Raw genomic sequence first — 16055 nt, 5'->3', positions numbered from 1 at the left:
AAATACTATTGAGATCCAAATAAAAGGTCGTCCTGGTGAGGAAATATAACGTTTGTGTGGGGAAGTGTTTCCTGAGCAGAGTACTCAATTGTGGTGGAGTCTCATCATTAACTCCCACCCGCCCCCTCCCAAACTAAACATACCAAAACAGTGACCTTAAACTACCTGAGTGAGCTTAGTTTTGTAAGCATGGAAGTGTAGCAGGCTGTATGAGTGTGTTTACACCTTGTTTTATTTTCATTCATTCATTTTCTATTGCTTATCCTCACAAGAGTCACGGGGGTGCTGGAGCCTATCCCAGCTGTCTTCAGCCGAGAAACTGGGTGCACCCTGGACTGGTCGCTAGCCAATCACAGGGCACATATAGACAAACAACCATTCACACTCTCATTCATACCTATGGACAATTTGGAGTCGCCACATTTGCAAACAACATGCAAACTCCAGGGTGGAATTGAACTCGGGTCTCCTAGCTGTGAGTCATGAGCGCTAGCCACTTGTTGTATTTTACTGCTTGTTAATGTAACCAAGCATTTTATAAGTCTTTTCTCAGCGAGCTGCTTTTTCATGATTTTGTAGTCCATGCCAGTCTTGTGCAGGACTACAATCATGTCTCCGATGTCCTTTGAGAGCTCCTTGAGACTAATTTGTGTACTTCATGGACACTTAAGCGGTCTGTGGGAGTCAGCGTGCTTGCTGGCTAGTAGGGGATGGAAATTATGTTTCATGAATGTAATAAATTATATGGTATCCATCCATTCTCTATACTAACATGGATGTTTTTTGGAACGTGGGAGGATTTTCCAGATCTGTGTCTTTGTAAGGCGGTAAAGTTCTAGACTTATTTTCTCCACAATATGTACAGATTCCAAGTTTGAGTCCATCATCTGCACAGTGATGTAGTACAGTCAATTTCTCTGATGATTTAATTGTGATGTAGTTGATAGTATTTGTTCACTTGGCTGTCATCACTGCCATTTGCAATGTTTTCTATTCTCGTCACCCCCACCATTTAGTTTTTCCTTGGCTCCTGCTGGACCCTCACGCTGCTTTCTACTTGTTCTCCATCTTTTTCTCACAACTTTTGAGTCTCCCACGTCCTCTTTGGACTTCTTTTGGTCAAATGACTCATGGTCCCTCATGGACGCATTCATAGTGGGGATGTGAGGGAGCTTTTAAGAGGATATATGATATTGGAAACTTTATTATGAATGCTACATGACTGTTTTGGTGTCAGTTAATAAACAGTGTTCATGAAGGTGCAGCAGCTTGAGAAAAATCAAGAAAAAAAACATTAAAACCAGTCTTTCACTTATTTAACGCTTTTCCACCTCATAGCTCGATCAGCATTCAGAAGGTGCATTCAAAGACACTGTGAAAGATATGTAGTATTCTAAATTGGTCATTAGGTGTCAGTAATGTTGCTGTAAAATTCAGTGAGACACAACAGACACAATAATCCCAAATAAAAATGGACTATTGTAAACAATGCTGAGCTGAAACTCCACTCTGAAACCTTGACGTTTCCTGTCTGCCCGCCACTCCTGTTCTTCTAGCAACGGAACACATTTATAGCAACACAACAAGCCTAAGACTTACTTATATTTTAAATGCCCGACTTACTTTAATTATGTCTACCATATTGGATATAATACAAGAGCAAATGTGAATATAGGGGTGTTATATCATGGCTAGAGGGCTCTAATAATGTGAAAAGCCATATTTAGAAAATTGTAAACAGATTATTAATGCAATTATTGTGCATGTATTTATAAATAAGGAATTCTACTTGAGGGAAATTCACTTATCATGATTCCCTGGTGTAGCCAAATTCCTGGACATTGTTGAATAAGTAAGGAAAGTACAAAAAATACACAAGCTAATTATCAATAGCAAACCAAGCAGATTATAAAACAGTGCAAGACAATAGCAAGGAAACAGTCCAGCATCTTGCTGCCACTGCTGCATGGCTTATAAAGGCCTGATTGGCGGATTAGAATCAGGTGCAGGTAGCTGGCTCCACCCCCTGGATCAGGTGTGGAACAACAGGTTAATTGCTTGCCCCATCACTTCTGTTCTGCAGTTTGACTAGAATTCCACCAACTTTTTTCCAGTGTGTATTTGAGCCAGTCTGAGCTCTTCTATTGTGTGTTGTTGTCATGAATGACTTGAGGGAGGGGAAATCACATTCATTAAATAAGGTAAGGGAGGCTCAATATGCAAAACAGTAGAGGGCAGTCTTGCCCAATTATTGGCATGGCATGGAGTCTTAGTTTTTACGTTTGGCACAATGAAGGTGCCCTCCAAGAACATAAGGACCAATTCAGGCACACAGTTTTTTTTAGTATTGGCCCTTGTCACTTATAAAAATATATTTAAACAGGAAAACTACAAATAACAACAGCAAAAATGCAACATTGAGCAAACAAGATGTAATGTAAGAAAAAAATGGAAATATTATTACAATGAGATGATTGGGTTTAGGACAACGAGGAAGACAAGATTTGACCATTTTTGCTACCTAAAAAAAATACAGAACTCGAGTGTTTTACACAAAAAAACAACGCATATTTTAAAGTATTTATTGTCGCCCAAATTATTATTATTTTGAGACCAACTTAACCGCTAATGTTAATTCTAACATACTAACTCCATATTTCTAAAATCACAAATACTTCAACTTGCTGATATAGTTCATCTTCAAACAGCTAAAATAATGCATAAGGCTAAAAATAACCAATTAGCTAAAAATGTCATCCAATACTTCTCTACAAGAGAGGAGAAATATGATCTCATGGAAGAAGTACATTTGAAACACTTCTATGCTAGGACTACGTTAAAAAGCCATAGCATTTCAGTATGTGGAATCAAACTATGGAATGGATTGAGTAAGACCCTCAAACAATGCACAACGATGAGCCAATTCAAGAAACAATACAAGCAGTTGATGTTTGCTAAATACAAGGATGAAGAGTCTTGAACCAGTCATGATGTGCTATATATATCACTATATTGACACTTACTATGGTACACATTATGTCATTGGATGCTCATATCACCTCGTACTTCGGTACGTGATACAAAAAAAAAATAATTAAAAATTCAAAAAAAAATTTAGGAAAGCAGGAAGTGAACAAATGTAACAGTTACTGATTGTAAAAGTACCAGATGGAGGGGTAGGATTTTATAAGCTTTGCTTCTTCCTACTCCTTTTGGACATGTGGAACTGTGAACTGATTATGTGATGCATTCAATTGTAATGAAATAAAACCATTACCATTACCATATTTGTCCCAACAGTCAACACTGACTCAGACTATATACACATACATTAAACCCCTCAGTGATTACTGACTGATAGGACAAAAACTCTGCATCTCGATGTGTATAATTTCTGATGTATTCTGAATTAAATGAAACAGTTTTTCTATCATGTGTGTATATTGTAGGGATACCTTATTCAGGAACATACTGTAGAATACAAGATGAACTCATCTCTCCGCAACAAGCAGGAAAGACAGGAAACATGAATTACAAAGTGGTCAACAATGTGGAAGCCATATGGACCATTGAGAATCTCAGCAATGTCGAGAGCTATTGCTGTGCTGACAACTATATATGTAATATGATACAAAACACGTGTGTGGACACACAATATTTGTGGAATGCCACAGTGCAAAAAAAAGCAGAAATATACCAAATATGCTGGGGGTAGTAGTTGAAATTTGAATTGTTTGTCAAGCTATCATTTTGTCCTGTGATATGATCTGAATTTGTCATTTGTTCAACTTTTTGAGCCTGAACACATCATAATGAAAAACATATATATATAGTTCCATTGTATAAAATACGCATTTTTTTGCCCGTGTGTTCAAACACATTAAAAAGCTCCTCTCGTGCATCCGTCCAATGTATTTGTGTACACACACGTGTCACTAAAACCAAATTTAGCTGTGACTTGAAGGCCAGCAGGAGTCAGGTAGCTTCTCACACTTCTCAGTATCGGATATGCTGCACAGTCAAGAGGCTGCTGCTGCGTCAACACGTCTGGGTTTGGTTTGCTAGCACGGTTTGCTAGCACGTGTTCATACATTTATAAGCCTGAATTAAAGGTATTGGTGAATAGTGTTCAATGTGGCATTTTTTTTTAAAATATTTTTTGGAGAACTGCGATAGTTGCTGATGACTTCAAGCTGTATTGCGAGTTTTGTGTTTTTGATTTCCTTGTGGGCCGAGATGATGTCATATTTAATATTTGTTCAGTTCCTTGATGTCCTTGGCGAGTTAAGCTCCCCCTGGTCCCGCATTTAACTTGTAGATTTTGTAGTTGATGTTCCAAGTACCTCGAATGTCCTCGGACATGGGGGTTTACAGTCGACTCAAAATGCTAACTAGTTTCAACGCTTCACCAACAAGTAACATAAGATTTGTTGATTGGTTGATAGATTTTTATTCTGTATTTGTATAGAATACTTTGATCACATGAGATCAATGGACATACAAAGACGACATAAAGCTTACAACAACCCAACGAGTGCAGTACTGGTATTAAAAAAAAATGCAGATGGAAAAGGGTGACAGTGGTGGTTATCAGTTCTCCAGGAAAGCCACGTAGTCGGTGAGTCTGGCCAACTGCTGCTCATTTGGAACAGATGAAACAGGCGGAGGATCTGTTCAGAAAAAAAAAAACATTGACGAGGGGGGAAAGACTGAGTAATCAAGGAATTCCTTCATTTGCCGAGTGTGAACTGTGTTACATAACGGCGAGGAAAACAATTATTACCTGACATTGTGGCCACGGCAGGATCTCAATCCATTACTGCAAAGTGGGCTACTAATGCTTTTCTTGGTGACTGTGCTCCCGACTCCCTTGACATCATTAACCAGGTCCTCACTAATTTTAGGCTTTCTCATAAACATCCCTGCCCCACCAGGGGAATCAATCATGTGGCTTTGACGGATTATTTGGGCTTGCCCATGATGATGGAGAGGTTTGAATGGGAGAGACTGTTTCTATGACGGGTATATAATGAGTTGAGATGAGGAATACTTTCCTAAAGTAACTAATGTGTGTTTCATGTTTGTGGGGGACATAACGTCAGAATCAAATAAAAATTCATTTATAACCATTTTTTTTGGATTTAAAAAAAATCTATTTATGATAAATATCGTGTACTGTTCATAACTGCTTAATAGTCTAAACTTAAAAAATCAGTCGGTATCAAAAACGTATTTCCCTGCACTGAATCGCTGATTTACTGGCTACAGTCCACATGGTTTTAACTTGACATGGCTAGCAGACGAGAGGTTTCCGGTTCAACACATCTGCCCATGAGCTCACTGCTTCCCCTGTCACGTTAACAAAACAGCTTACAGAGTTGTGTAATGTGTTTGAGACTTATTTAAAAAAGCACATTGCATCACGTTATGTTCATCTCAAAGGGGGATGATGTCTTCCAAAAAGATGGGAGTCTGATCACCAGAGAAGACTTTCATAACCTTTGGTGCTTCGGTGTCCTGATGAATGTTGAGTGAGCAAGCTTGTTTCATGTCGAACATGTGTGTAGCAGATGTTGTTGTGGTTACTGAAATGAGGTCAGACCAAAACCTTCTTCTCATCTGTTTGCATCATTGTAAATGTTTCCATTTCATGAAACTTTTGAGGGCATATAATGATGCAATAAAACTCCACTGACAAACGGAGGAGGATGAGAAACTATACAAGAATACGTCCATTGTCTCGTTAGATTTGGATTCCGCAAAGAACTACATTATGTTACTCTTGGTAGTAAAAAAAAAAAAAAAAGAGCAATACTGCCACCTACCTGGCTTTTTGGGCATTACCATCCTGGTAGTGGGGTCTGCCTGCCAACCTTGACTCACCACACCTTCACAGAGAGACAGTAACAGAAAGTAAATCTCGCCAATTCTGTTACTAACTTTAAAGAACAAAAAACGAGATTGCGTCATGACTGACCTTTAACAGCCTCCTCCACTGAGTAGCCCACAAAGGCAGCAAAATCCTCTGCAGTGATGGAAGTGTATGCCTGCGCCACTAACCCGTAGGCCCTTTGCCGCGTACTCTCTGTACACCAAATCAGAGAACAAGGACATGAGTGAACAACGATCTGGCAACCTGTATTTATTACGGCAGGGGTGGGCAAACCTTTTGACCCAAATATATCTTATATATATGTATATACACTGTATTTTCCGGACTATAAGTCACACTTTTTTTCATAGGTTGGCTGTTCCTGTGACTTATACTCCAGAGCGACTTATAAATTAAAAAACTGTTTATGTTACATAAACACTGGACACCTTTTCTGTTTATGTTTATTTTTTGTGTAGCTGAATAACCATTGTGTTAGCATATCTTATATCCTATTCAGCCTGTTCTCTATTCTTTCATTGTTAGAACTTGCCTTCCAAGAGGACGTAATGTCTGTTTTGGTCAAGTGTAAAATAAATTACCTGCAAAAAATGCGACTTATGTATGTTTTTTTTTTACCTAATTATGCATTTTTGGCCTTGTGCGACTTATACTCCGGAGCGACTTATAGTCCAGAAGATACTGTATATATATATATATATATATATATATATATATATATATATATATATATATATATATATATATATATATATATATATATATATATGAGTACACCCTGGACTGGTCGCCAGCCAATCACAAGGCACATATAGACAAACAACCATTCACACTCACATTCATACCTATGGACAATTTGGAGTTGCCAATTAACCTAGCATGTTTTTGGAATGTGGGAGGAAACCGTAGTACCCGGAGAAAACCCGCGCATGCACGGGGAGAACATGCAAACTCCACACAGAGATGGCCGAGGGTGGAATCGAACCCGGGTCTCCTAGCTATGAGGTCTGCGCGCTAACCACACGCCCATCATGCAGTAAAGGGGACCTACTATGCTCAGTTTTCAACCTTTTGAATTGAGTGCTCCTATAGAGCAGCTACACACAATAACCCGCATAGAAAACAATTTAGATTTTACAGAATTTGAACCTATTCCATCTGTATTTCCTTTGATTTGTGCTTCCTGCCTAAAGGGTCTGTTTTAATTTGTCCCACCCACGGCCCGCCTCCGTGCACACCCACTCCGCTATGATTGGTCACACGCCCAAAGTGCTTCCTAACTATGAACCATATAAGGAGTCCGCCTCTTGTGACATCACAAAGGAATTATTTTACCACGCCTTTTGAAACTGAGTGTAAAATGAACAGTGGATAAAATCATATTTTCCTTTTCATGTGTCTGCCCTATGAGTAACATTTTGGTCAATTATGTGAGGAAATATTTCCACCAAATCTTTCTGAATTAAGCAAAGAGGGCTTATGTTGTACACTATAATTAACAGAACATAAATGTCAATGAAGCATGCTCGGTAGAAACATGAAAGGACACTAAGTAGCGGCAGACCGCTGAAGACTTTATCAGCTAGCAATGATTTGAGCTTCTCAAATGTCAAAGCCACCAATACATTCTCCTTTTTTTGTGTGTGTGAAGATAGGAGTAAGTGTGTTTGGGCCTCACAGCGCCATGGAACAAAATGCGCTTTGTGCACTACTGCTCCAGCAGCTCTCACATTAATGCCTCAGGGTTGTGGCCCTTACGTGTTTTATATCCTAGCAACAGTTTATATGTGTATCAACAGTCCACTTCTGGTGGGTTGCAGCAGCTAGCAGCCGTGACAATAACACAGTGGATGAGAAAAGACAGCTGGGAGAAGTCAGAAGATTTGTCAAGTGTTTTCCCATACTCCTGTCCAGTCTGCTCTCTCACTACTGCTGTGCTTATCGAGGATGGAATATGTTACATTTTGTAAACGTCTATTTATTAGTAATGTAGGCAGTAGTTATTTAAATAAATGGAATGACTACATTATGAAATTAATAGAAATACTCTAGTCAGTTTTACACTTAATAAAACTCTTTTCCGGCAATGGATGAGCTGCATATTGGAAAGCAATGAGTAGTGAGCAATTCCCCCCGATGAAGCCAAACAGGTCATCTCAAGGGGCTTTTTGTAACCCAGCCCCGCAGCAGACATGTATTTTTATAACTGCCTCTTGACCCTTGGGAGATGACAGGAGCAGCAACTGGAACAGTCACTCTTAGTACGTCCTTCTGACACTCCAGAGTTGGCCCGAAGCATGCCGAGAGAAGATGCCTGCGTGGAGGACCGCAGGTTTTATAGAGGGGGGTGGGGGAAACAGGACCTGGACTGTGCGTCTATTCTAGGGCAGCTATCACTTCTCACCCTCTCACTTCTTAAAAATAGACTCCACTTTTCACCGGCAAAGGCAAAGTCGACAGGGCATAGCGATGCTTTTATTTTTAAATACAGTCTAAAGCCAAGTAAGAGCAGCAACATAATGGGGACACATTCTGATGGAAACACTCCAAAGAAAATCGATACTTTTTGAATGAGCTCTTCCCATATAAACTTAGTGTTCAGATTAGAACTAACAATAAAGAAGGTCATGCACTTTATTTCAGGTTCACCAAAGACATTTGTGACAATGCAAAATATCTCTTATCTTATACCATAAGCTACATTTCAATGAAACAAAAAACAATCTTAGACATTCTTTATATTAGACTTGACATTTTTTTTCCTCTTAACACCAACATTCAAGTGGTTCAGAAGTACAAAAGTATAAAAAAGGTAAGGAAAGTTATGGATTCAACATTGATGTTAAATATTGCACTGAAAGTACTGGCAAGTAATTCTACCCCACATCCCTCGTTACTTTATATTATTAACATCCACAGGTCCTTGCCATACTCCCGTCGGAAAACCTTCAAAAGCACATCAGTGTTTTCAACAAGTCCACCATCACAGCAGTTTCCATTATTCCTCCTCTTCCTCCTCAGCGTCATCAAAATCATCATCTTCATCATCACCTGACCCAAAGTCAATCTTTGCCAGGACGGTTTCAACATGCTCTGTCGACACGGTGAAATGATCCATCTTCTCAAACCCGGGCTCTGGCCGGTCTTCTCCCATTGAGCTTTTAGCTGCATCTTTGGTTTGCGTGATCAGGCCTTTGGATGCCAACAAAAACTCAGCAGCTCCGCTCTGCTCCAAGGCCCTCACAGCCGAGTCTGTCAGCTCGGAGCTTGCCTGAAGTCGTTCGCCGTAACGCTGGGCGAGTGCCCGTAAAGCAGCCACCTTCTCATCTTGCTCTTTTCCAATTTGCTCCAGCAGTATGGTTTTTCGCTCTTCCAGGACAGCGTACAAGAGGTCAAAGCGTTCGGCTAAGCCTTGTTTAGCACGCTGAGCATTTTCCTGTACAGCGCGGCAAGCGTCTTCCATCTGGATAAGTAGAGACTGTAAGCGTCCATTACTGGCCACCAGACTGTCGATAGCATTGCTCAGTTCACCCTTTTGGGTCTGATAAACACTTTCTAAAGGCGCCACCTCGCAGTCTTTATGCTGCCCAAACACTTTGCACATGGAGCAAGTGGGGGTCTGGCATGTTTTGCAATAGATGTTGATTCTCTCGTCTTCATGTTCCTGACACATTGGTTCTTTCGACTCTTTGGGCTTCAAGGTTTCTGTGTTTCCATTGCCACTCACTTCTTGCTGCTGCTTATAGATGTCGATGATGTTCTCTACCAACAGGTTCCGCTGGAGCCCGTGGACACCGTGGCGGTCAAGCACAACCTCAAACCTGCATGTAGGACAGCGGAACACACCACCGGAGAAGCGGTACGGGTTGCGTGAGTCATAGAGGTCACTGGCACAGCTTCGGCACAAGTTGTGTTGGCAGGGGAGGATGACAACAGGTTTGGTGAACATGTCCAGGCAAATGGGGCAGCTCAGCTGCTTCTCAAGGCTGTCCATCGGGCTCGGAGGGCGAACCAACGATCCTGTCCTCTGAAGATCCATGGTGGAAAAAGTTGTTTTCAGGAGCTATCAGCCGAAGTTCCTTATCTTGGTCAGCTTCTAAATGTTTTTTTTTAATAAATAGCAGTATCTGCGGCGCTCTTTTCAGTGTTTCCTTTTATGATGTCATGTCCAGCTACATCTAACACTGCCTGAGAACTAGCAGCTCTGTCCTTTATACCACCCCCTCACAGCTGGTGACATTTGATCTAACCAACCAACACACACATTCCCGACTGCCTGCTGGCGAGGAAGGTTTTCACAGAATTGGCCCCCACCCACCCATTGCACCACGTGTCACATGCCCCGGTTGTCTATGTGCGCCAGCCAACTTTGATAGACATGGTGGACTGAGAAATAAACAGGGTACATGTGACTGGCTTAAAGGAATCCTGCATGACAGAAGGGGTACAGTCTAAATGGTAAACAAGTAAAAGTGAACATGGTGTCAAATAGATTGTTGCACAATTGATGTCCGCACATTTAGGATTTGACCTTCACGGCGCACGGCACATTTGGTGATTTTTGGTCAAAAAAATTTTTTTTGTCTCAGAAAAATGTCCTTTCTCTGCAGAAAACACATTCCATTCACAATGACTCAGCAATAATTTGTAATAACATGATGTATGTACTGCACCTGTATATTTATTATTTTGCTTCACTGATAATGTTTTTCATAGACTTGTCACAATAAAAAAAAAAAAAAACATTTCTGGACAATAACTGTCCCATACATTATTGCCAATATAAAATATTACTGTCAACATTATACTCAGACTTTTTTTCATTAATGTAATGATAATATATGGCATAAGATGCGAGTACACTGTATCAGAAGCACCTAAACAAACAAAAGACAGAACAAAATAAACACAAACAGGATGAAATTAACATCAGCTGTTTATACACAAGAGTAAAAAAGAAAGTATTCGATCATGTAGCATACAAAACACACAGCTAGTGAGTGCACACTTGCTAGCGTACCGCCTTGCCACACTGGGACAAAGAGACCGAATGACTGACAGAAGGTTTCACAAATTAATCTACTACTGTAAATCGTCACTGGAATGACAAGAGGCGAGCAGTGTGGATTATATATGAATGCATCTTGGAGCCTTCAATCACCTACCATTGATCATTAGTGGTGAATGGCTTTATATTTTTACGTTTAAATGCTCTTAAGTGTGTTGAGCATATTTATTAGCATCAATATTAAACAATACATACAAGTTTCTAGAAAATGTAATTTTATTTTTGAATACGCTCGAGACCTTCCACTGATGGCAGACAAATAAACACAAGGAAAACAATACTCTACTAAAACTGCTTTGATAATAAAATCCACATGAAACTAAATGCTAATGTGAAGTTGTTCCGTTCACAATCGTCAACAGATCCACCAAGCAATTCTCATGCCTGATTTCACTAAGTGTCTTGTGACATACTGTACGTCAACACGTCTGGCAGCTCAACACGAGGCACCGCAAACATGACGCATAAGCTATTATTAAACTCTTGCAAAAGTGAACATCAAAATGATGCACATGTCCCAAAGCATAAATATAAAACCAAAAGATAAACAATTAATTATTTGGTTATTATGCTTTATGTAATACTTTATGTTCCAACACCTTGCAAGTATCATGGCATGGTGTTTTAAATTACTAAACACTGCTAACTTTAACAACTTGTTTTCCTTCAGGGGAAAACAGCTGGGGTCAAGCAGTGTTCAACTGGTGCCCGCTGATGATTATTATACAATCGTACATGCCAATAACAATGTCACATGAGAGCAGGATGATGACAGAAATCTACATAACTCTTGGTCAGGACGTAAACAGGAATCCTATCAGGTTTACTGATGAGGGTCACAACAAACTCCTGTACAAATGCTTAGTTTTGACAAATAGCAAAACATGAATGAATACCGGTACACTGTAGTGTATCGTAGTTCTCAATTTTTACAATGATTTAAAAAAAAAACATTTTCATGTTGTTATTAAGTGGTGTTGTATGTAGAATTTTGAAGGGAAAAAAATGAATGTATTCGATTTAGTAAGTCGTCACTGCAGAGTGTGGAAAAAGTGTAGCTCAGTGAATACTTTATGCATGTACTGTATAATTATGGAATCTGAATGACATATCTGCAGGCTTTTTGTATATATTTTGTCAGTCAGTCTGAGATTCATAGCTTCTCTTGATGGAAAAGGTTTTGGATCTCCGCATAGCCAAAGCCAATTACTTCATAACAAAATGTTTGGTCAAGGTCATTAACCTTGCAGCAGCGTAAAATAAGTTACACATGAGCAACAACAAAGTCTACCACTTAGACAACAATTGACCAAATCCTGAGGGGTGGACTGCAAGGCAAGTTTAGACTTGAACAGAGGACCTTATTGTCATGAACATTTTCAGAAAAAAAAACTTAGGTACGCACAGAAAGTCAATGAAAAGGGTTTATGTAAGACTTACCTTGCAGAGCCTCCATTACGGGAAGGATATTCTCTGACCACTGATAAGTTGCGATAGCTGTATATATTCCAGGAAAGTCTCGCTGCCATATACGCTGGCCAACTGCCCAAATAGCTGTTAATTCAGGATTTGCCTGCAGTAAAAAAAAAAACATGAGATGGAATGGGTGCTTTTAAAAGCATATAAGCATATGCGGTTTACATACATTCAGTGATGACTGTTATTTTAGGGGCACATTATGGATTTTAATGCACTAGAAATAGTCCAGTATCGTGGTGGAGAAGTGGCTAGCATATCGGCCTCATAGTCAGGCGATCAAGGGTTTGATGCTTTGACATTCCACAAAGATGTGTTAGGTTAATTGAAAAATCATTAATTGTTTGAGTGTTATTGGTTGTTTATATGTACCCTGAGCTGGGATAGGCTAATGAGGACAAGTTGTATCTGAACACTCCAAACTTGTTGTGATGACTGTAGTTTAATCTGTTTAATCTGTCTAATCCAAATGGACTGCAATTACTTTTCATATCCAGCAGATGGTGCTATTGAGCCATGCACCAACTGTCCACTCGTGGACATATTTACATGTGCACAATTGTCTTCAATCTATCACACGTATTACTTTCAGCCAATGTTCACTTTGGTATCATTTTGAATCTTGGATTTCCCAACTCTATATATTGAGGATAATATTACATTATAATTAAATGTTGTTATTTACCATAATTATAATTATCATCATTAAAACAATAAACATTTCTAAATACAGCTGCATTGACTTGATTACATTAAAATGCTTGTTTGTCCAATCATAATGTCTCATTGCATTGTTAAAGTCTTGTCCTCATGGACAAAATCTCGTCTCATCTCAATGAGTTGGGTGTCTTGTGACACCCAGAGTGGGAAGTGTAACCAACTTACCGCTTTTATTGCCTGGGGGATCCTCTTCCAAAGATATCTGCCATTATTCCTGAAGAATCCACATTTATGCACATGAGCCAACAAAATATTTGAAGTTGTGACAACTGACGAAAAATCACTTGGTGTATTAAAGCAATTATGACTTGGCTTTATATATACCCAATATCTCACCATAAATGTAAAAATAACTTGCCATTATTCTCTCTCTTTTTTGTGCTTAATTTGCAACTAAACACAAGTATTATCCAGACACAAACAGAAATTAACTGAAGATTTCATAAAAATGTACAAGACACATGGAACTTACATATCGTTATGCAGTAAATAAAGCGCCAAGAGCTGAGAATACACTTGAGGTGTTGCGATGCCGCCTGGAGCCTGTGGTAACACAAAATGCAGCATGTTTCCATTCTGCATTCATTTAACACTGCAAAACACTCTGCATTCATATAACACTGCGGGATTAAAAACAAATGCAAAATGTAGTACCCAGCTACCTTTTCTTTTGTTCTGTGAACTGATATTTCTCTCTGAGTTGGGAGTTTTGTGTGTGATTTGGGCATTTGCAGTGTTTGCATTTGTCTTTAATTCTGCACAGTTTATGTGATGCAGAAGTTTTAATTAGTAGCACTGTCCAGTGGCATGAGTCCTATAGTGGTCTTGCACCATTTGCTGTAGGAAATATATAATTATGTATTTAATCAATACTTTCGAAAAGCATCAACTGTACACCTTGTTACGGATAGATACAATGACACGACTTAGCAATGGTTACAAAAAACACACACATTAGCCTTTTAGCCTGGCATGTAGTAACGAATGCTGATATCAATGCAATGATGTGTAAACATTGCACTGCTTAGCTTCTTTAGCGCCATAATGCGAGTGTGAAGATCACGGTAAAACAACAATCTTCTCACGTTATGTTGAGGTTTGTTTTTAGCTGTGTTGTTAGCATTAGCTAGCTGTATCGCCACAATACTTAAAACAACAAACCGTGCGTTATTTCCTTGCCGGCACATAAATTATACGAAATAAAAATAATTATTGTAATACCTCCAGTTCTTGAGCTTCACATTGTTCTAATAGTTTGTCAAAATTCTCTTCCATAATCACAGCAGCAGGCATGTTGATGGTGATGACGAAGATGAAGACGTTGTTGTCTTGCCTTCCTGAACCGTCTTCTTCTCTTGATGAATTCGCGTCCATTCGCTAAATATCACAGCGTTACTGCCTCTAGTGGACACTTTAGAATAGCACCAATAAAATGACTCCTTTGGCGATTCGAAAACCGGCTAATATGAGCATTGGAGAGTTGAACGGGGAGATTATATATATAATACATGTAAAATGATAATATATTTTTAATACTTTAATATGACTTTTACTTTTGCAGAAACTCTTGTTAGAATGAGAAACATTATTGTACCTGTATGGCATTCTACAAATGGAGGTCACATTCATAAACAATCGGGGTAGTATCTTTGAACAATTGAGTAGGGATGGAATCTAACTTGCAAGTTTGAGGAGGAAATTGTAGAGGCTAGTTCAGAGGAGTTGGAGTGAAAAGTGTTTAATCGTGTGTCAATCATCACCGTTTTTGGAGAGATGTTCAGCGTCAGTTGATGGGTGGGATCTTATAGTGGCAATTTTGTTGTCAAAAAATGACATGAAACTGCTTAGAACGACAGGGAGGGATGAGCTGATGTGGTTTGAGTGCCTTGGTGGAAAAACGCTGCACAATGAAAGACCGTTTTGCCCTTTACCAAGGTGCTGTAACGTTCGTTAAACTAGACACAGTGCTGAAGAAGGACATTTAAGATGAGTGGTAAGCTGTTCTGGCATTACACAGGGCCTTTCTATATTTTTAAGGCTGAACGATTTTCGGGGTACACCCTGGACTGGTGGCCAGCCAATCACAGGGCAAATATAGACAAACAACCATTCACACTCACATTCATACCTATGGACAATTTTGAGTCGCTAATTAACCTAGCATGTTTTTGGAATGTGGGAGGAAACCGGAGTACCCGGAGAAAACCCACACATGCACGGGGAGAACATGCAAACTCCACACAGAGATGGCCGAGGGTGGAATTGAACCGTGGTCTCCTAGCTGTGAGATCTGCGTGCTAACCACTCAACCGCCATGCAGCTATAAAATATGTACATTTAGCTAAATATTAGGGGTTCTCTGATTGATCGGCCGATATCAGTGAAAAAGCACGGTATCGATATGGGCCGATACTTGCTTATACCCTGGAGTGGTCGCCAGCCAATCACAGGGCACATATAGACAAACAACCATTCACACTCACATTCATACCTATGGACAATTTGGAGTCGCCAATTAACCTAGCATGTTTTTGGAATGTGGGAGGAAACCGGAGTACCCGAAGAAAACCCACGCATGCACGGGGAGAACATGCAAACTCCACACAGAGATGGCCGAGGGTGGAATTGAACCCTGGTTTCCTAGATGTGAGGTCTGCAGGCTAAACACTCGTCCACCGTGCAGCACCTGTTGAAACATCATTTTAAACCAATTTTTAAAAATTGTACAATGGGGCAGATTTCTTTTGGTTCCTCTATTTTAGTTTTAACGGGACGGAGGAGGTTGTGGTGACTGCATGCTGGGAAAGGCTCCAGCATAGCCGCAATCCTCGTGTTTATTAGATACCTGCTACCAGTTTACATTTTTTACGTTTTTTTTTTTTAAATAAACCATTCTCA

The 16055-nt window shown here is 39.7% G+C and overlaps 2 protein-coding genes across 2 annotated transcripts; both read right to left on the bottom strand.

Annotated features, from left to right (window-relative positions):
- Positions 1-4444: 4444 nt before the first annotated feature.
- cops8 (COP9 signalosome subunit 8) lies at positions 4445-14508 on the bottom strand. The gene is made up of 7 exons (XM_058082804.1): positions 14379-14508; positions 13630-13700; positions 13323-13371; positions 12402-12534; positions 5978-6085; positions 5826-5888; positions 4445-4670 (listed from the first exon to the last, which is right to left on the bottom strand). The coding sequence occupies exons 1-7, from the start codon at positions 14448-14450 to the stop codon at positions 4591-4593; spliced, it is 576 nt and encodes a 191-aa protein (XP_057938787.1). The 5' UTR covers positions 14451-14508; the 3' UTR covers positions 4445-4590.
- trim63b (tripartite motif containing 63b) lies at positions 8350-10198 on the bottom strand. The gene has a single exon (XM_058082803.1). The coding sequence runs from the start codon at positions 9930-9932 to the stop codon at positions 8892-8894; it is 1041 nt and encodes a 346-aa protein (XP_057938786.1). The 5' UTR covers positions 9933-10198; the 3' UTR covers positions 8350-8891.
- Positions 14509-16055: the final 1547 nt, after the last annotated feature.

Source organism: Doryrhamphus excisus, chromosome 9 (genome assembly GCF_030265055.1).
Source record: "Doryrhamphus excisus isolate RoL2022-K1 chromosome 9, RoL_Dexc_1.0, whole genome shotgun sequence".
Taxonomy (NCBI): domain Eukaryota; kingdom Metazoa; phylum Chordata; class Actinopteri; order Syngnathiformes; family Syngnathidae; genus Doryrhamphus; species Doryrhamphus excisus.
Note: the sequence above shows the minus strand (reverse complement) of the source record. Positions and strands in the feature narration are given on the sequence as shown.